The sequence below is a fragment of the Saxophila tyrrhenica genome (genome assembly GCF_035928015.1).
Source record: "Saxophila tyrrhenica strain CCFEE 5935 chromosome Unknown scaffold_27, whole genome shotgun sequence".
NCBI classification, from domain to species: Eukaryota; Fungi; Ascomycota; class Dothideomycetes; order Mycosphaerellales; family Extremaceae; genus Saxophila; species Saxophila tyrrhenica.
The window spans coordinates 159,530-178,551 of NW_027041759.1; the positions used below are offsets into that span (position 1 = coordinate 159,530).

The 19,022-nt window shown below is 55.4% G+C and overlaps 9 protein-coding genes across 9 annotated transcripts; 4 read left to right on the top strand and 5 right to left on the bottom strand.

The window, feature by feature from the left end:
- Positions 1-554: 554 nt before the first annotated feature.
- Positions 555-2,072, bottom strand: LTR77_010854 (uncharacterized protein; the record flags this gene model as incomplete). The annotated part of the gene is made up of 2 exons (XM_064808071.1): positions 555-747; positions 769-2,072. 2 exons carry the CDS (start codon positions 2,070-2,072, stop codon positions 555-557), a joined length of 1,497 nt encoding a protein of 498 aa, XP_064653793.1.
- Positions 2,073-4,686: 2,614 nt separating this feature from the next.
- Positions 4,687-6,050, bottom strand: LTR77_010855 (uncharacterized protein; the record flags this gene model as incomplete). The annotated part of the gene is made up of 3 exons (XM_064808072.1): positions 4,687-4,981; positions 5,034-5,587; positions 5,652-6,050. The coding sequence occupies 3 exons, from the start codon at positions 6,048-6,050 to the stop codon at positions 4,687-4,689; spliced, it is 1,248 nt and encodes a 415-aa protein (XP_064653794.1).
- Positions 6,051-6,961: 911 nt separating this feature from the next.
- LTR77_010856 (uncharacterized protein) lies at positions 6,962-8,119 on the top strand (the record flags this gene model as incomplete). The annotated part of the gene is made up of 3 exons (XM_064808073.1): positions 6,962-7,046; positions 7,096-7,108; positions 7,204-8,119. 3 exons carry the CDS (start codon positions 6,962-6,964, stop codon positions 8,117-8,119), a joined length of 1,014 nt encoding a protein of 337 aa, XP_064653795.1.
- A 36-nt stretch (positions 8,120-8,155) lies between these two features.
- LTR77_010857 (uncharacterized protein) lies at positions 8,156-9,501 on the bottom strand (the record flags this gene model as incomplete). Its single annotated transcript, XM_064808074.1, has 4 exons — positions 8,156-8,697; positions 8,745-9,023; positions 9,091-9,402; positions 9,465-9,501. The coding sequence occupies 4 exons, from the start codon at positions 9,499-9,501 to the stop codon at positions 8,156-8,158; spliced, it is 1,170 nt and encodes a 389-aa protein (XP_064653796.1).
- Positions 9,502-10,538: 1,037 nt separating this feature from the next.
- Positions 10,539-11,012, top strand: LTR77_010858 (uncharacterized protein; the record flags this gene model as incomplete). The annotated part of the gene is made up of 1 exon (XM_064808075.1): positions 10,539-11,012. The coding sequence occupies one exon, from the start codon at positions 10,539-10,541 to the stop codon at positions 11,010-11,012; it is 474 nt and encodes a 157-aa protein (XP_064653797.1).
- A 590-nt stretch (positions 11,013-11,602) lies between these two features.
- On the top strand, positions 11,603-12,925 carry STR3 (cystathionine beta-lyase; the record flags this gene model as incomplete). The annotated part of the gene is made up of 1 exon (XM_064808076.1): positions 11,603-12,925. The coding sequence occupies one exon, from the start codon at positions 11,603-11,605 to the stop codon at positions 12,923-12,925; it is 1,323 nt and encodes a 440-aa protein (XP_064653798.1).
- A 47-nt stretch (positions 12,926-12,972) lies between these two features.
- On the bottom strand, positions 12,973-14,010 carry LTR77_010860 (uncharacterized protein; the record flags this gene model as incomplete). Its single annotated transcript, XM_064808077.1, has 3 exons — positions 12,973-13,097; positions 13,149-13,264; positions 13,319-14,010. The coding sequence occupies 3 exons, from the start codon at positions 14,008-14,010 to the stop codon at positions 12,973-12,975; spliced, it is 933 nt and encodes a 310-aa protein (XP_064653799.1).
- A 695-nt stretch (positions 14,011-14,705) lies between these two features.
- Positions 14,706-16,785, top strand: LTR77_010861 (uncharacterized protein; the record flags this gene model as incomplete). The annotated part of the gene is made up of 3 exons (XM_064808078.1): positions 14,706-15,277; positions 15,336-16,590; positions 16,645-16,785. 3 exons carry the CDS (start codon positions 14,706-14,708, stop codon positions 16,783-16,785), a joined length of 1,968 nt encoding a protein of 655 aa, XP_064653800.1.
- A 1,347-nt stretch (positions 16,786-18,132) lies between these two features.
- Positions 18,133-18,602, bottom strand: LTR77_010862 (uncharacterized protein; the record flags this gene model as incomplete). Its single annotated transcript, XM_064808079.1, has 2 exons — positions 18,133-18,533; positions 18,563-18,602. The coding sequence occupies 2 exons, from the start codon at positions 18,600-18,602 to the stop codon at positions 18,133-18,135; spliced, it is 441 nt and encodes a 146-aa protein (XP_064653801.1).
- Positions 18,603-19,022: the final 420 nt, after the last annotated feature.

The following is a 19,022-nucleotide window of genomic DNA, read 5'->3' on the forward strand; positions in this document are numbered from 1 at the left end:
TCGTACCTCCCCTGCCTCTCCCTGTCACGGCAGTTGATGGAAGATGATGACTTCGATTATGTGCGCGAGATGCAGGTATGCGTGTTCACCGGTAGTCGACATCGGCATCGAGTTTTGAACGAGGAGAGTGAGATAAGACAGTGATGTGGATATCTCATTTCACAAGGTAGCAAGTCTAGCTCGCCAGCAATGTCCTTACGTAACCCGACGGTGCATCCAGCGCCAGTAAGCTATCTCTGAGTAGAGCAAAAGATTCAAGCAATCCCATACCATACCGCCAGAAAGCGTTCAAGCACACCCAGTCTTGCGACTCCCCCGTGCGTGCTTCTAAACCCCCATTCGCCTGTCGTGCGCCGTTCCAAGTCTATAGCGCTAGAACTCCGTCCCTGCCCGTTCCCACGCCATGCCAGGCGTACAATGCAATTAGGCCGCTCAGTCGGTGTCTGTGCTGTGAGCCGGATGATGAGATACTCAAAACCGGTGTGCCGAGCATCGAGATAGTGATCCTCCCGTGAGGTGTACACAAAAGTCAACGCACAGGATTTTCCACCGCGCTACGACCGCTCGTGCAGATCGTTGCCAGCCTCACTAACCCTCGCACTCGTCTGACCACTGTTGGCGCCGCTTTCAGGGTGCACCAGCTCGTTGATCTTGGTGAAGCTGTTGTCTTTCGACTGCACCATCGGGATCGGCAGCTTTCTTTGCGCCCCGTTGCCAGCCTCCATGATCTCGCTGATTCGCAAGCCACTGTGATGGGCCGGGACGTACGGCTGTTGACCGTCCGCTGAAGGCTCTACCGGGGCGAGCGCGGGAGGTGGCTGGTTCTGCAGAGATAGGTGGTGGAGAGTCGGGAGCTGGACGCCGTTATGGAAGTACTGCGGTCGCAGGCGTGGTGAGTGAGAGGGTGTGGCGAGAGGGGTGTGGTCGGGAGTGGGAGATGTTGATTCGTGCGGGAACTCTGGCGACGGTGGCGCGGTCGATTGAGGGGAGCCAGGTCTCGACTTCTTCGTCGCTCGTCCTCCATACTGGTCGTCCTCGTCATGCGAATGCGACCGGGACATGGGTTGCGACGTGGGGTTTGAGGAGTAGTGGTAGGAAGAAAGTGACGGCATGCGACCAGTATGGTAAGGGTGGTTGTGGTAGGTGTAAGGCGCTCTCGTGGGTAGCGAAAGGTGCTGGTTCGGGATCTGAGAGACGTTGTTGTTCTCGCGCTCTACCTGCGAGGCAGCCGTGGCGAGCATGTTGATGTCCATGGGTCGGTGGAAGTTGCCGGCCGCAGGGCTGATGTCACCACTGACGTTTCGCGTGATGTAGGAACTCGGGTTGCTGGAGAAGTTGGCGTACGTGTGAGGTGGCGAGACGTTGGGTGAGTTCATGCCAGAGCTGGGCGCCGAATTCGGAGCCTTCTGTTGCTGAGGCGGCGGCGGTGGCATGGAGGTGATGTGATTGAGGCCGTTCATTTGATTCATCTGATTGGCGTTGTTGAGCTGGTTGACGGCGTTTGCTTGGTTGAGCTGGTTCATTTGGTTCAGTTGGTTCAACTGCGCAAGGGAGCTGATCTGATTGTTGAACGAGTTGAGGGAGTTGATCTGCTGGAGTGCCGGGTTGTCGAGCAGACCACCTTGGTAGGCAGCCGCTGCTGCTTGTGCGGCAGCATGCTGCTTGTTGCCACGTCTTGAGTTGGGGTTGTTGTGTATTCTTGAGTGCCGGGTCAACTCGTCCGAGCGACTGAAGCGTTTGGTGCAGCCAGGAAACTGACAGGCGTGCGGCTTCTCGCCGGTGTGTGTGCGGATGTGTCGGGTTTGGTGCTCGAGACGGTGGAATGCCTTATCGCAGAGCGGGCACTTGTAAGGTCGCGGAAGGTCTGATCGGTTCTCGTCCTGGTTCTGCATGGTCGCACCCACTGCCTGCATCGTTTGCACGGCGGCCATGGGGTCTGACGAGGACGGCGCGGACGCTTCTGCGTTGGACGAGGCCGGTATCGACGTTATCGTGGCAGCGGTGTCGTTGTGCTGGTGCGGCGACTGTTGCGACTGGGCACTGCGCTCGTGGTTCAAAAGTTGTGACAGCATGTGAAATGCGGAGAGAGCCAAGGTTAAGTAAGCGTGGGAATAAAAAAAGGATCGGACAGGAGTTGTGCTGCGGCGGCGGCGTCTCCGGGGTACGTATTCTGGCAGCAAGGGCAGGCAGATGTGGGGGAAAGAGCCGAGGGAGTTAAGTGCGAGTATCCAGCGGTACGTACGGCAGTGGGAGTGAGGAGAAGAGGAGGTGCGTAAGTGTTTGGTGGCAGACACAAGAGAGTGGGCGATCGGGAAGAGTAGGGGCGCGCAATCCGAGGCTGTGGGGCGCCTTCCCCACGACGAAGGAAGGGGTGAGGATGGGTGGATGGGTGGATGGGAGGATGATGTCGCCCTCTGTCCTGCCCGCGATAAGGCCACGTCGTCTCGTCTCGCTGTCCCCAATTAGCCGAAGCACTGGCGAGAAGAGCAGCTTGTGCGTGCGATTGCTTGGTTGGTTCCTGCGTCTGTCTCCTCCTCCACTGCACCCCGTGCTGACAATAGGCTTTACGGCTGCCCTCCCGCCGCTCCTGTTTCGTGAGAGTCAGGCGAAGCACGGCGCAGCTGCGGAGGCGTAGTCCAGACTCTTGCTCGCGGCGCATCCGTGGTACAACCTCCACAGCAGAACAGCGAGCACGCACGCACTCCAGTCCTCGCCCGGGAGAGGCGTCTTCTGGCAAGCCCGTCTCTTCTGGCTGTTCTGATGACTGCGACTGCCGGCGCGCTGACGATGGGTGACAGTGACGATGAGTTTATTGTGGGACTACGGGCCTGCGGCTCGTGAATCAAATCTTCACGACGAGTGGAGCCTCGCTGAAAAAAAATGCTATCTGGCGGTAGCGCTGGCCGGCTCTCATGTCTGGCAAGGACTGGTAATGATGGCGACAGCCCAACAGATTCGTGGGCGAGCAGAACAGCGGTGGCCCTGTGTCTGTGACACTGGCGTCTGGAGATAATCCGTCTCCTGATCGACTGGAGGTCGTGGAGATGGTGGAGTATTGCATAAACACGAAGAACTGGTGTTGGCGAGTCTATCTGATCTACAACTGCCTGCTAGGAGGTACTATCAAGATCTCTGTTATCGTAATGGTCTGCGATCTCGCGTATATTTGCGAATCTGGCTCGTCTCAAACACCCAACACCATGCCTATAGATAAGGAATCACGATGGATGACGTCCTTGGGGGATGTCGTTTGAAACGAACGCGGGATGGTCGATCAATCTGGGGAATGTGTGGTGGTGTTCGAGCTTCCTTCTCCATCCATCTACGCATCCTTAAACCACTCTTCTGATTATTCGTACACGCGATGCTCCCTGCAACTCCCCCATCATCCCCTAAGCGGTGCAGCACGATGCAACAGTATGGCATCCACACAACATCCAAGAGCCAGCCAAGCGCAGGGATGTTCAGCCAATCTGTCTCCCTACCCATGCTGCACCACTCCCACGGGCCTGGATCTCTGCTACAAATTATCCATCGCCGTCTAGCGCTCTCCGCTCTCCGCATTCCACGGCTATTTAAACCGCGTGGTCTTTTGCATCCAAGATTGTGGAGTGTCGGTAGCGGTAGGCCTGTCGCATTCTTCCTACCAGACGGATAAATTATCCACGAAGACGCCATCTTTATGAATCGCAAGAACGTCCTCGGAGCACCTCATCGAGATGCGCTCCACTCCCTCTGCACGGGGTAGGGCTGTGCGCAGGATGGCGTTTGCCTAGGGGCGCCAGACGGAAAAGCCGCCCTTCTTTGTTTCTTCCAGAATCCCCCAAGATTCCCCCCCACGATCGCGAAACCTCGTGATGCTTTGAAGGAGCCTTATAGGCCCAGCTTCCCATGCTGCAGATACACTCCCAGGAAGGATAATAGGAATGTGTTGGTCGAGGACGTGCCAGCACCCTCGTCCTGTCTCATCCCTTCATTCGAAGAGTCGGCCTATCAGCGCCGGTAATCCCGCTATCGGAATCGACTTCCTTTTCGCTCTCATACCCCGGCCAGCTGCTGTGCACATGCACACACCCCAGACGACATCCAAGATTACTCCGTGTCGTGCCGTGGAGGTGGCTTTGTCTTGCGTGGGCTCTCTCGGCCGGCGGCGGAATGTGGAGGAGCGGCATCTGCTTCCTCACATCGCTGCTGGGATACCACTCTTGTGACTCTTCGCGACGATAGCGCGGACACCACGACGGTCTGACCGGTGTTGAATCTGAGTAAGTTAGCACCGGACGAGGCAAACATTTTCCTTCCCTCTCTCTCACCGAGGTCCCTGTGGATCCCCCGGAAATTCGTTGGGAAGAATCTTTGCCCGTAACTTTACAAGCTTTTCGCTATCTGCCCACGTGTTTTGGCTCCGAATCCGATCCGAGGTCTATCTTCGGGCGGTGGGAGATTTGGCTGGGGCAGAGACTTTCACATGTCATCGTTATGACTCTGTCACATGCTGGGTGATGGACGTCATCATGGACGATTTGGAAGTGCAGAAGTTTTCGAACAGCACAGACGCTCAATCGCTCAACAAATGCAATCTACGGACGAAAGGGCTTGCGGTGGTATGATTAATGCATTCGCCATCACCAGGCAGCGGGACGATTGCGGAGCAACGAGCATAAAGTGAGGCGGCCTCTCAGCACACTACAGACTATCCCTGTAGGCCGAGCACAGCACACCCGCCGTCCAAACTCCTCGCAAGTCCAGCGTGCGGTCGATGTCCTCCATGGGGTTGCCTTCAATCAGCACCAAGTCCGCTCTCAGGCCCTCTTTAATCTGCCCGCGATCAGAGAAATTGAACCTCTTCGCCGGCGCAGCAGTGGCAGATCGCAGCGCTTCGGCTGGTGTGAAACCGCACGCGTTGACGAACAGCGACAGCTCTTGGTGCATCGTCAGGCCGTATCCGGTGCCTACAGCTGGACCTGCTGCGTCCGAGCCACTACGGGTAATTGTCAGCTCCGACTGTATTCAGGTAGGGTGTCACGTCCTACCACAAGATCTCAATACCAGCAGCTTTCAACTGCCGCACCGTCTCGAAGGCATGTTCGAACGACGCCCCTGTCCGTTTAGCGAACGACATGCACTTGCACATTTGTTCTCGCCCGCTTTGACCGATGAGGTGCTGCACGCGAGGATCGTGAGCGAACTTCTCTTGCGTCTTCTTTCCTTCTTCGGTGCCGCTGCCCATGGCTGAAAGCGTTGGATTGCAGTGCGCATTGTTCTTTTTGTATGCAGCAATCACTTTTTGGTCCGGCTTCTGATCGATGAAGCAGTGAGTGAGGCCATCAGCGCCAGCTTCCAGTATTTCCAGCGTGTCATCCAGACATGTGGCGTGAGCAACAACCATGAGGCCAGACTTGTGCGCTTCTTCAATCACAGCCCTTTGCAACTCCAACGTCGGCTTATTGAACTCGGCACCCATCACGCGGCCAGACTCATGCATGAGCTTGATGTAGTCGACGTTCTCCTCGACTCTATCCTGGACATACTTCCTACCATCTTCGGCAGTCACCAGTTTCGGATACGTAGCAACCTCAGCCAGCGTCTAAGTATCGTCCTCGTTAGCAAGGGAATGCAACCAGTCGCGGAGCTTGCTCTGCTGCTCTCACCTTCTCATCAGAAGAATGGGCGAGTATGATCGGAATCGGCCAGCCGTTGTCGACGGTCGCGGGGAAGCTCGTGGTCTTGAGATCAGCACAGTCGCCACCTTCCCTTTGCTTGAACAGCTTTTGGATGTTGGGCCACTCGTTACCCATGTCGCACACGGTCGTCACGCCCAAGCGTAGGGACTGCGGGAGTGCCACCTCGTTGCCGCCATCGCAGTGGACGTGGACGTCGATCAGGCCTGGCAACACTGTATGGCCCGGCTTGGAATAGGTCGTGCCCGCGTAGTTGATTGGTGATGAGGAGACTTTGGATATCTTGCCATCTTCAACGAGGACATGGCCCTGCTCACTTGTGTCCTGGCCGTCGAAGATGCGGACGTCTTTGAGTAGGAATGAAGCCATGATCAACTGGTGTGAACGTTGGGTATGCGCCTATGGCGAAGGGACATCGTATCCCTGGGTGGGAGCGACGACAGCTTAAATGGTGTTGTGGTGCAGTCTGACCTTCTCCATGCATGACATGCCACTACAGCCTCCTTTCCCTCATATAACCAGAGTAGAGAATCATCGGGACTCGGGCCCTCGGGTCTTCAGCTCGGGTCTTGGCTGCGTAGTCTAACTACATGTACCTTACAAACTATGGCCCGAACACGTCCTACAGCCCACGCCATTGGACTTCATGTTCTCTCTTTCTTATGCGTCTCTCCACGTCTCTACGAAATTGGACTTGGATCGCGAGCGTTGGTCTGGATCAAGTCGCCCGATCGCTTCGCCTTCGCTCAATATTATCGATTCTCGTAACGTGGCATAATATTCAGCTCCACAAACACGGAGCTGATAGTTCTAAGGGAGCTGCACCTCCTTTGAGCGGGTGTAGAGCGGAGCTCTGGCTCCACAACCTTGAGCACTGCAGCGGTTGCCGAAGCTGTAGTGTTCCAGTCTAAGGAACGATATAGAATGTTTTGAGGTGCATAGCATTTCATCGAGTGGCCCGTACGAGAGTTTCTTGGCCGCGAATAGACTATCACGGCGCTGTTGTGTTCTCGATCGTCCACCTCATAGTCAACGACGTTCTCGGGAGCACATGGTGGCACAGTCATAGTACCGACGGCGAATAGGCGAAATAGTGAAGTCTGATAATTAACCAGGAGCGAACGCTGTAATCTGGTAAGGTCGTCGTGCCATTGATCTCCAATGCATTCGCTCAATCTCAAGCACTAAATGCTAACCAACCGAGCATATATCGAGCAAATATATCGAACATCAGTTTGACGGCGTTAAAAGGCCACTCTCGATCGATCCGAGACTGGACAATGGGTTCCATGCCATACCGCATCGACACGCACTCGCACTTCTTGCCGCCGGCGTACCGACAAGCTTGCATTGAGAATGGCCACGGTGAGACAATGACAGCTATCAATGTTTCGAACCTACTAACAAGCCCCAGCAAATCCCGACGGGTACGTCTTCAACATCTCCTTGTTACCACCATGATTGACTGTAGACTCTTCTCATGTATCTCAACCCTCCCCGCTAACACCACATCCCCCGACAGCATGCCCTACCTCCCCGAGTGGTCCCCCGAAGCCCACCTCGCCCTCATGGACAAACTCTCCATCCGCAAATCCATCCTCTCCATCTCCTCCCCCGGCACCCACCTCGTCGCCAACGACCCCGCTTTGGCTGCCAGAGTGACCCGCGAATGCAACGAATACGCTGCTGGCCTCAAACGTAGGATGCCTGATCGGTTCGGGTATTTCGCCTCCCTGCCTGTCCCGGATGTTGAGATCTGTCTTGAGGAGATCAGGAGGGCGTCCGAGGAGGGCTGCGATGGGTTTGTGATAATGAGCAATGGCCACGGCGTCTACCCCGGCGACTCTTCGCTGGATCCTGTCTTCGACGAGCTGAATCGCAGGAAAGCGGTTCTCTTCTTCCACCCCACTACTCCTACATGCCCATGCTCGCCGCAAGCACTAGAAGCAGGCGAGAAACCGATAAAAGCCGCCCCGCTGGCGAGCAAGTATCCCAACCCGATGACGGAGTTCTTCTTCGACACGGCACGGATCGTGACGAACCTCTTCCTTAGCGGGACGATCAAGCGATGTCCGGATATCAAGTTCATCTTCCCACATTGCGGTGGGGCTATGCCGCCCATGCTGTCCAGGTTCACGGGTTTCTCGACGCTGGTTCCGGGGCCGTGGACGGGTGTGGCGGAACAAGAGGCGAGGGAGGCGTTCATGCGGCAGGTGTGGTTTGATGTTGCTGGGTTTCCGTTCCCGGGTCAGCTGAAAGGGTTGATGGAGGCGGGGGCGACGTCCAGTCGTTTATTGTATGGGAGTGATTACCCGTTCACGAAGGCTGAGGGGGTGGAGATGCTGGCTGGGAAGATGGATGAGGGTGTTCAAGGGATGTTTGGGAAAGACGAGGTTGAGAGGATCTACCATGGGAATGCTGAGAAGTTGTTCAGCTAGCTCGGAGTCTTTCATGTATAGCTAGACTACGGCACCTCAATACAAGCCTTCCACAAGCTTGGCTACCTTATCATACAACGGGCCGGACTCCTGCCTCGTCGCCATCTTGGTGATCTTGCTCACATCATCTTTCGACACGCCCTTCTCCGTCAGCGTCGTGTGGAGATCGAGTCGCTTGACTAGGTCCAGTATCGCGTCACCCACAGCCACGGCGTCCTTCTTGTTATCGCCAGACGGCTTGACACCCACCCGGGACGCCATACGTGCAATCTGCGCCGCGTCGTCGTCCGAACTCTCGGCCTTCAGCTTCACGACATGGCCGAGCGTGAGACATGATGTGATGCCATGGGGTATGCCGTAGGGCGAACCCAGTGCATAGCCAAGGCCATGCGAAAGGCCAAGCCCGCCCTTGACATTCAGTGCTAGGAAACCGAGAGATGCGAAGGCGGCGAGCTGCAGTCGGGTGATGACTTGCTCGTCCTTGGGGTTGGACTTGTACCTCGGCAGGTTGTCGTAGAGCTCGCCGGCGGCATACATGGCCATTTGTCTGCAGGGCATTTCTGTCGACGTGGGGTGGTCTGCCAGGTGTCAGTGGTTGTTGGACACATGAATGGACTGAGCTTACACATCAACTCCATAGCATGATCCATCGACCTCATAGCGGTGGACATGAGCAGCCAAGGAGGAGTCTCGAGCGCATACGTGCTGTCGTAGATGATGACGTGCGGTACGAGCTCGGGGTGTGCGACACCTGTCTTGATGCCCTCCTCGTTTGTATAGCCAGCTGCCATAGTCGGCTCTGCTGCGCTTAGGGTGGTAGGGATGGAAATGTGGTAGAGAAACTTCCCCGGCTGCCGCTCGTTCACTCGGTAAGAGATGGCCTTAGCAGAATCGATAGGGGAGCCTGCAACAGAAGGACGACGCGGTTAGCGAGCGTCTGAGATATGGTAGGGTTGCGCCCATTGACGTACCTCCGCCAACAGAGATGATGGTATCGATGTCACTGTCCTTCATGACCTGCTCTGTCGCCTCATCCAGCTGTTTGATTGGGGCATGCTGCCCGATCTTCGAGTATGTAGCGACATGATGCTTCGTGCCCAACAGCTCTTCCACCTGTTTGATCAAGCCCGTCTTCGACAGCGAATTGCCGGTGACAATGAAGGCTTTCGACGACTCCTTCGGCAAGCACTCGGTGAGGTTCTTCTTAACAGATCCCGAGCCATAGTAGAGGCGTTGAAGGTGAGCAGGCTTCCAAAGGCCGGACAGCGGGTTCTGCGAGCTCTCTACTTTCGAAGGTTTGCTCGAATGCCAGCGCTTTTGTGGTGGAGGTGGTGCGGGTACTGACCTACGGACGCCGTCTGCGAGTCGAAGATGTTGCTCATGGTGCCGGGTGTGAAGTGGTCGTTGGCTCGGAGGTGTTGCTGTAGCTCGTTGAAGGGGATGGAGCGAGGAAGGCTTCGAAGAGGAGAAGGGAAATGGACGAGATGGAAGACGTGCGAGAGGAAGGTTCATGTCAGGTTGTAGGAGACGTTTCAAAGAGAAGACTTGCCTACTGCTCTCCACATCTGGTATATGTTGCTGACACACATGGACGTGAGAGGAGGAGCTATGTCATCGTTGCGCGCATCATCCGGCCTGCCGATGTAGAAGAGGGCCGAGGGGCATCGATGAGGAATCATCTTCTTTTTGCTGTTCTCCTGCTGCGACTGTGGACTTCGGAGACTCCCGCGCCGACATGCTTTCTGAGCACATGGAATTGCAGTCTGGTTGAGGCGGTGACTGTCTTGCGGTGTCGAAAGAGCAGGAAGACGTGAGATGGGAGGTCCTAAGAGCGCCTGTGCCACGCTGCGAGCAAAGCTTCTTTCCTCCTCTTCCTTGGAATCCGCAAAACCATGCTGTCTTCTTCCTGCCATAACGAACATCTACTGTCGGCAACGCCTTCAGAGACTGTCTGCCCGCCGGGAACGCCACTCACTGCGCCCATAATGGCTATGTCGCTGGTACTCCTCAGCTCCCGCCGGCATGACCGCAAGCAGCATCCAACCAAAGCTTCCAGCTATTCTCGAACACGAGAATCAGCCTCGTGCAACGGCTACACCTTACGTCAACTCTCGTGAGGCTCACCCGGCTTCCCGCCTCCAGCAATCGTATCGCATTGTAACTGTTTGCTGCACGCTTTCGGCAGGGCTGATGGTCTCACCAACGTACGAAGGCGAGAGGTGAGCGCAGGTCCACGTATTGAGCAATAGGGTATATATGCAGCTGCCTTGCACCTTTTCCTTGTACTCCCGTCTCATCACACCCAATATCTAAAGAATACCATCTTTGCTTCGCTCTATCAACTCTCGATTCTCATCACCACAGAAGCTATCATCACTAGCTTCAACCACTTCAACTCCACCAACCACCCAAGAAGACAATGCATCCCTCAGCCTTCCTCGCATCTCTCCTCCCCCTCCTGGCAGCCGCCTCGCCTCTCGTCGAGCGCGCCGGTGGTCCCGCTTCTGTGCCAGTCCCTGCCAGCTGCGCAGTGATCAACCCTCTCCCCTTCGCTAACTGCGGAAGCTCCAACGTCGATGGCTACAAGCCCAACCCAGACTTCGTCACCGACCACCTGCTGTACCAAGCCTACTTCACCTCCGGCCAGTCACAGGCAGAGGATGCGCAGCAGTGCAAGGAGCAATGCTTCGGCTACGGGAACCCGGGACAGTGCAAGTCGTCGTTTATCGCCAACCAAGTCCCGACGCCGAAGGGCTACTATGGAACCAAAGGAGGACAGCTGGAGACGGGATGTTTGCTGTTTGATGAGTATCTGTCGCCCCTGGACTTTATCAGCAGCAAGGCGGGGCGGTATGTGAATGCTACTGCGACGGACATTTACTGCTCGCGGTGAGCAGGGATGGCAATGATCAGAGTTCTACGGAGGTAGATGATAGTAGGAGCTGGTGCTTATGACTGAATGGTTCACATGATCACGAAGGGCAGTGCACATAGACGGCATATTTGCATTGGACGTAGCATCGAATATTAATGTCTTCTCTACGAAACGGGTCATCGTACGGGCTCAATGTTAACGATATGGTTTGTGTTTTCTCAGCAACTGCTGACTTGGCAGGTCGTGTTACCCTCGAGCACTCTTCCAGCACTGTCGTCCCAGTTCAGTGCTCGTCATCGCCTGTGAAAGAGTGTTGTGGCGGGCAGACCTCTCCAACAACTGCCGACCGACGTCGGATCTGCAGACTCCGCGGTCCCTTGCAGAGCGGTCACCTGCATTTCTCAATCTGACTCTCACCTCCACCACCACATCTTGACATCACACACCCACGGGAGTCTCGTTCAACCAGACTTCTGCCCACCATTCCACCCTCATAATCCAGCCGCAACGAGGTCTCTGTAAGTCCGGCCACCGACCATGGCTTTCGCGCCTCTCGCTGACGGCAAAATTCACAGAGCCCTCGATAAAAAACTACCAACCACCTCACCATGGACCCCAACGGCATCCCAAACGGCATCGGCAAAGCCATGAAACACCTCGACCTCGACGGCCACGAGCTGCCGCCTTCTCCCGCCCCCTCGAGCCCTTCCGCGGGCCGCAAGTATGCCCTCGCGACAGAGCTGGTGTATACCGAGAGCAACGACCAGTTCAACTCCTCCAGCACACCCATCTACCAGTCCGCGACGTTCAAGGGCGGACCGGGACAAGAGTACGACTACACGCGCAGTGGCAACCCTACGAGGTCCCATTTGGAAAGGCACTTGGCCAAGATCATGAACGCGAACCGCGCGCTGGTTGTCTCGTCTGGCATGGGCGCTTGTGATGTGATCACGAGGATATTGAAGCCGGGCGACGAGGTTGTTACGGGGAATGACTTGTACGGCGGCACCAATCGCCTGCTCACGTACTTGAAGGAGAATGGAGGGATCATCGTGCACCATGTGGATACGACGACGTTGGAATCGGTGCAAGGAGTCTTGATGGAGAAGACTGCTATGGTGCTACTCGAGACGCCTACGAACCCTCTGATCAAGGTCGCGGATGTTGCCGGTATCGCCTCTGCTGCTCATGCCGCGAACCCTTCCGCGATTGTCGCTGTCGACAACACCATGCTTTCTCCATACTTGGCGAACCCGCTCGATCTCGGCGCCGACGTCGTATACGAGAGTGGAACGAAGTACCTCTCCGGCCATCACGACGTCATGGCTGGTGTCATTGGCGTCAACAACGTCGCGCTGGGCGAGAAGTTCTACTTCATGATCAACTCCACCGGCTGCGGTTTGGCGCCCTTCGATAGCTGGCTGCTTCTGCGAGGTATCAAGACGCTTTCCGTGCGCATGGAGAAGCAGCAGGCGAATGCGATGGCGATCGCGCAGTTCTTGGAATCTCATGGTTTCAAGGTCCGGTATCCGGGCTTGAAGTCGCATCCTCAGTATGCACTGCACTGGTCGCAGGCGAGAGGGGCCGGCGCTGTGCTGAGCTTCGAGACTGGGTCGATTGCGCTGTCGGAGCGGATTGTTGAGGCGACGCGATTATTCGGCATCTCGGTGTCTTTCGGCTGTGTGAACAGCTTGATCTCCATGCCCTGCCGCATGAGCCATGCTTCGATCGATCCAGCAACGCGGAAGGAGCGGGCGCTTCCCGAAGACATCATCAGGCTGTGTGTTGGGATCGAAGACTTGACGGATTTGGTTGATGATTTGTCGCAAGCATTGGTGCGCGCAGGAGCTGTCAGGCTGACGGAGAATGGGTTCGAGGCGTTAGAGCACCATTCGGCTGGTCGGACGACCCAGGTGGTAGATGAGCCATAATTGGCACATGTATGAAATACTCAAAAGTCCTTGGCAGACGAAGCCTCCTATTGATGGTGGACATCCTTCACACGCCGATTTTTCTCGACCACGAGCCGTAATTGTTTTCCTTTCTCGTCGCCGAAGATTCCGTTGCGCAGAACATCGGTGTACAGCTCATAGGCTGGGAAGTCTGCGATGTCTGTCAGTGTTGCCACTTTTGGAAGCGATCAGAAGTACCTACAGCCGTCGACGAACTTGATGACCTGCTCGTCGCTCATTCCCTTGCCTTTCTCCTTTCGCATCGCCCGTTCAGGCTCCAAGCGCCAGTCGTACACGTAGAGCGGGTCTTCAGCATCTCTGTCTCATGCATCAGTGCTGGCCCCTACAAAGGTGAAACTCTCTGCGACTCACATATGGATGAACGCCCCAAATCGATCCGTCAACTCATCATACTCCCTCAACTTCTCATTCACAAACATCACGCTCTCCAACCTCTGCTTCCCCAGCTGTCCCTTGTAGCCATCCCCCTTCCTTTCAAACTCCTCCTTCGCCCGCTTCCATTTGTCCTCCACCTCACCGTCGCTCAGAGCCCGGAATCCAACACACCACCCTTCGAAGATCACCACGTCCACCTTCTCCTTCCCATCCTCGTTGACGACTGCCCACTCACCCTCCGGCTTCTGATCGCCAGCGCCGTTGAAAGCGCTCTTGTCATAGCCCGGGACTTTGATGTTGCTCTCACGACTCGCTAAGGAGCGGAATAGCCTCTTCCCAAGCTCAATATCGTGAGTTGACGGCTCGCCGCGATGTTGCACCAAAGGATTGTCCGGGTGGACAGCAGCGAGTTCTTCCTGCTTTGAATGTGGGAGGTACAGGTCATCGATCGACAGCACGAGTGTGGGCAGACTATGAGGCGGCTGTGTAAGTGTTTCGTGCAGGGTGTTTACGAGCGTTGTCTTGCCGGCGCCCTGGACGCCATTGAGGCCAAGGAAGAATGGGGGTGGCTGTTCGTTTTTGCTTTGGTAGTGTGCGCGGTGGTCTGATATGCGGTCGAGAATGAATGGGACGCAGTGTTGGGAGCGGTCGTCGAGCATGTCTGGCATGGTTGGTTGGTTTGGTGACTGTCACATGCAACGAGGTCCGTTGCTTTAAGCGGGGTGGAAGTGAATGTTGTAGAGCGCCGACATCGGCCGAGCGTGTTTGGCCGGTTGATTGATCTGCCAAAACTCTCTGCTTGTACAAGACAAGACGGGACTACCACGCGTACTTCGCAGGTCGACGACCGGGCAGGAAGCCGACACATCATCTCCAGCGCTGCTGTCTTCTTCTCGGTCATATTCATCCTCAACTGTAGTGTTGAGTGATGAGGATTTTCAAGGCAATGGCGGCCCGTATACCGCATACAGCAGCCCGTCGATAACACAATCACCACCTAGTTCCTACCAGACAGATCTTTGAGGTGTATCTCAGCTGGCTTATCCCGTCATCTAACCCATTCGGACGCAAGCTTCCATCTTGGTCATCACTAGCCTGGACAACATGCACATGTAAGCAGGATCGGCGTCGACAGTGCAGCTTCGGTTGAGTTGAGTCACTGCTGGTACAATATGCCTGTGTGCGTTGAAGCTGGGGGTGCAGCCCTACCGCCATACCGTGCTGCTGACTACTCTTCAATGGCTTCGGCGCTCAGAGAAGTGATAAGGCGTAGGCAATCCTCTTGAAGTGAAGTCTCTGCTCTGGCACGTTACCACCGTCATCTAGGCCGTTTGCTAAATCTCTCAAGCACAGCAGGGAATTAATGGCAAATACAGTGGATGCGCCACAACAGCGGATTCACGGGGTCCAGCCTGACTTCAAACAGCACAACGTGAACACCACGACTCTGGCGGATGGCAACAGGTCGCCTCTCGACGACGACGAGAGATCACGATGGTGGCCAGAGCTCGATACCAAGTCTGTCCAAACACAAAACGATGATGATGTCTACAGTACCGGTCAGGATACCATTAACAGCAGTTCCGCAGCTGCCAGGACACCCAAAAGCCCCTGGGTCGTCACCACTTTAGCAGTAAGCACGCGCGGCGGTTCGCCTGCCTCGACGGGATCTCGGGAGCGCGATCATCCGTGGAAGCCTTCACTGCTTCGCATTGGGCCTATGAGCGGTCTCTGCGTCATGCTTGTGGCCGTTGGAAGCATGCTGGCAAGCCTCGCCATACTCCTAGGGTCGAACCATGCGGCAGTCACGAGCTGGAAGGCGCCTCCCTCCACCTACCTGGCCATCTGTACTGCCGTGGCCAATCTGGAGATCAGGTACGCATGTGTCCAAGGTGTCGCCATCGCATGGTGGAGCAGAGCATTGCGCGGTACGACGTACGTAAATGCCATCAACCCCAGAGATGCTTCAGCTGATTCCACTCTGCCAATCCAGTCTCGCGAGACTCCATTATGATTGGCGAGCTGGTACCACCGTCGTGGGTGCAATGGCCTCTGGGAGACGCATGGGTCTGCTTGGACTTGCATGCATCTGCTCCGTACTTGTTGTAGCCAATGCGCCTCTTCTACAGCGTGCAACAACGGTCGTGCCAGAGAGTCTCATTGGAACCGTACCTCTGAACGTTACCATCAGTCCCGAGATTCCAACAGGCTACACAGGCTGGTGGAATCGCGATTGGGGGCGGTGGGATCAGGCATTTAACGACACTATCCCGACAGCAACCGGCCACGCCTCGAACAAGCTGTACGCTCAGCTGTCTGCACACTTCCAATACCAGCTGGGGTCCAAATGGCTCTCGGATGGGCCGTTGCGTGATTTCATACATGGTTGCGACGGAGTGTGTAGAGCGAAGGTGAAAGCCCCGGCACTCTCGCCTGTTGCGTGCTCCTCCCGCACTTTGAAAAGCAATTACTCCCTTCCGATGTCTCAGAGGATGGCAAAGGCGACGACCAATGGACCAGCCGTGGACCTTGGGCATAGACAGCTCATCATTGGACCCAGCCTCTTGATCGACGACGAACACGAGACATTGAACTTGTTCACTGGCCACGCAACAATGGACGGATGTGAGGGAACGTTCAAATATCGCGCCTGCACCTTCGCGTCCGCTGTTGGAGAGTACGACGTGACTATCGACAACAACCGGGTGACCCTGGACCAGACACCGCCTCGAATCGTCTCCTTCGCGAACAACGCGGCAATGAACCATACTTTGGATAGTGGCATGTACCAGTCGACCTTGGCTGGTATTGTAACGCTCTTGCGTACGCAGTGGACTACCTCCTACGCTACTTATGGAGAGGTAAACACGGGTCCAACGTCGATGTCACATGGCACCTCATACATGCAGTTCATGAGGGCGGACCCTGTTTCTGCTTGCGGGGTCTCGTTTGACGATCCCTACGACACCGTTGTGCAGAGCTTAAACTCCTTGATGTTCCTTACTGGCATGGTGGCCGGAAGAGAGGATCCGTCGTTCCTCAGACACGCTTTGGACCCGGGGCTTGAAGTCAACACTACTACCACCGGGTATCGACAGGGAGAGCACAATGTCTACCGTATCGACTTTGTCTTCTTTTTTGCTGCTGTGATGGTGGATCTGGTTTGCATGGCGTTCATCTTGCCGACTTACTGGGGTTGGTGGAGGATTGGACGATCGGCTTCGTTCTCGCCGTTGGAGCTTGCTGAGGTACGAAGATAATTCTACTCCGCCGATTGATCGGTTTGCTGACATCTCTACCAGGCTTTCAACGCCCCCTTGCTGGCTGGCAGTGGTGCAAACAGCTCCGGGAGTCGAATTACGACGACATTGGGCGATGTCCCTGTTCAATACTATCCTCCGGTTCAGGATTTAGGGGGGCGTCCTGGCTTTGCTGTGGGCTAATTCCATACCCACTTCGCAACGGCGTTTGACAGCGACTTGTGATCATTGTCTGCGCGAATCATCACCAATGTCTGAGCAATCCACAAGGTCTGTAAAGCTCTATTATATTGTGTCCATACAGCAAGCAAACCAGGGGACCACTTGGTCAATACATTGTCTGTTAGAAACATCTACCTACCCTGGAATTCCCACACCAAGTTGGCTGACAGCCTCTACGCAGCTCCACGTCCAGCTATCGCCTTTCTACCTCGCGAAGATAACACGACGAGTACCCCGCAGATCATGTGTCCATGATTATGGCGTATCCGAGGTCGCTCTGGAGAGTCTCTCGCTCCTGCTCCGTCAAGGTCGCCGCCCACGCATCAGTCACCTGCCGCATCTCACGAATTATATCCGGACATTCTCCATGAGCTTTCATGCCAGGGCCCAGGAAAAGGCACACTTTATCTTCTCTATGCTGCACGTGGTCGTCGTTCGCCTCGTCAAGTCAATTCAGTGCATCCATTACTGGGGATACGCAAGAATCAAGGTAGCCATCGTAGCGAGGCCTCTTGGAATGGAAGTCGACGTAGGCCGGAGCTTTCTCCCTCTCGCACAGGCTGGGTAAGTTCTGTAGTTGCCACTCCGCACACTGCTCGCGTACATCGTGGATTAGGTTGATGGGGATTCTTATTGACTCACGCTCTTTCTCGGTGAAGATACCCTCGCTCTCTACCATCGTAGCCTCGACAGAGGGGGCTGTATGTGACCAATGGTGCGATCGTCAGATTCAGCTTGGGTGATGATCTCGAAGCTGTTGTGTGCGAAATATAGTAAGTGATTGTGCAGCTTACGACTGGCTATTGCTGCTTATAACCTGCGCACAGGAATTAGTTTGCTGGAATTAGCGTTGAGCAAGATGTGAGCCCTCTCAGTATTGGAAAACCAGTGAATGACGGAAGGGGTTTAAAGTACATTGACTGCACCACGCCGTTATATCCTTGCGCTGCCTCACGGCCCGTGACCGTCTCGAGTCGACTTGGTTGATCCAGCTTCCTGACTTGGGGAATTGATGGGGCCGTATGAAAGACTGTTGTCATGCATTTGTAAACCACTCCTCATAAAGCTATTGGAGAGGTATTTGATGTGCACATGCACCCAGCTACATTAATATCTATGACCGAACGTGACACCCATTGACTTTCCTACATATGCGTCAAATTCCAAAAAACAGATTCCTGCACCAGCTTCCCGTCGATGCTGAATAAAGGTTAGCAGTCGCCCAAGAATGGGAAGCAACCTCACGCCCCTACCGTAACTGCTGAACCATCCTTACAGCCCTTCATCCGGTGTACTCCGCGCCCGAGGCTAGACACGTCCCAAGGGTCCGACAATGGCCTGCGCTGCCCTATGCGAGACTTCGTCTCTCTGCGCTGGAGTCAAGGTACTCGCCCACGCCTCACTGGCCCAGTGCATTGCCCTCAACCTGTTTCCCATTCTCTCCGCGGCGGCGATGGCTTGTCCGATTCCGATGCGTAACGGAGTCCAAACCGATGGTGTCTCTTCACGGAATCTATCTTGTGCTGCCTCGAGCACCGGGAGCACTCTGTCGATGATCTGTTGGCATTGACGTTGGTTGCTGTGGAAGTCGATGCACAGCTCAACTTGCTGGCCGACAATCGTGCCAGTGACCGGATGCACGGCGACAGGGGCGACATTGTTGAACACCGAAGGGTTCCACCGTCGTACAATGGTTTCAGGGTACCGATCTGGTCAGCACCGCGCTGCAGGTTCGTACGCTCTTCCCAGGTGAAGAGCTGAGGAGGCTGATCACTCATGTTGAAAGTCGAAAGTGTCAGTGAGGGTGGCTTTGTTGATGGAATCCGGGTGCAGATGTGGGAAAGGATAAGTGAGAATGGAGTCCTCGATGTCGGTAATATGGAGAGAAGGATGGAGTGTTGGGTAAGTTCGCGACTGGACTGAGGAGGGTTGCCAGACATAAGTACTCTCCTGAGCAAACTCGCCAGCGTCGGACAGCGAGGAATACGTCCATGAGCAATGAATGAGCTGCTCTGTGCTATCCCCGGCCAGCAGTGAATAGCTCCATGCACGCAGGAAGCGAAAAGAACTTCGGATCCACCGGTACACACATGACGAGCGTCTCATAGCATTTCTCAATGAATAGGGAAGAATCTGGAGTACTGAGGAATGACGCCGGAGTTGAGGAATAGAATGGTTTACGAAGCTAAGAATTGGGG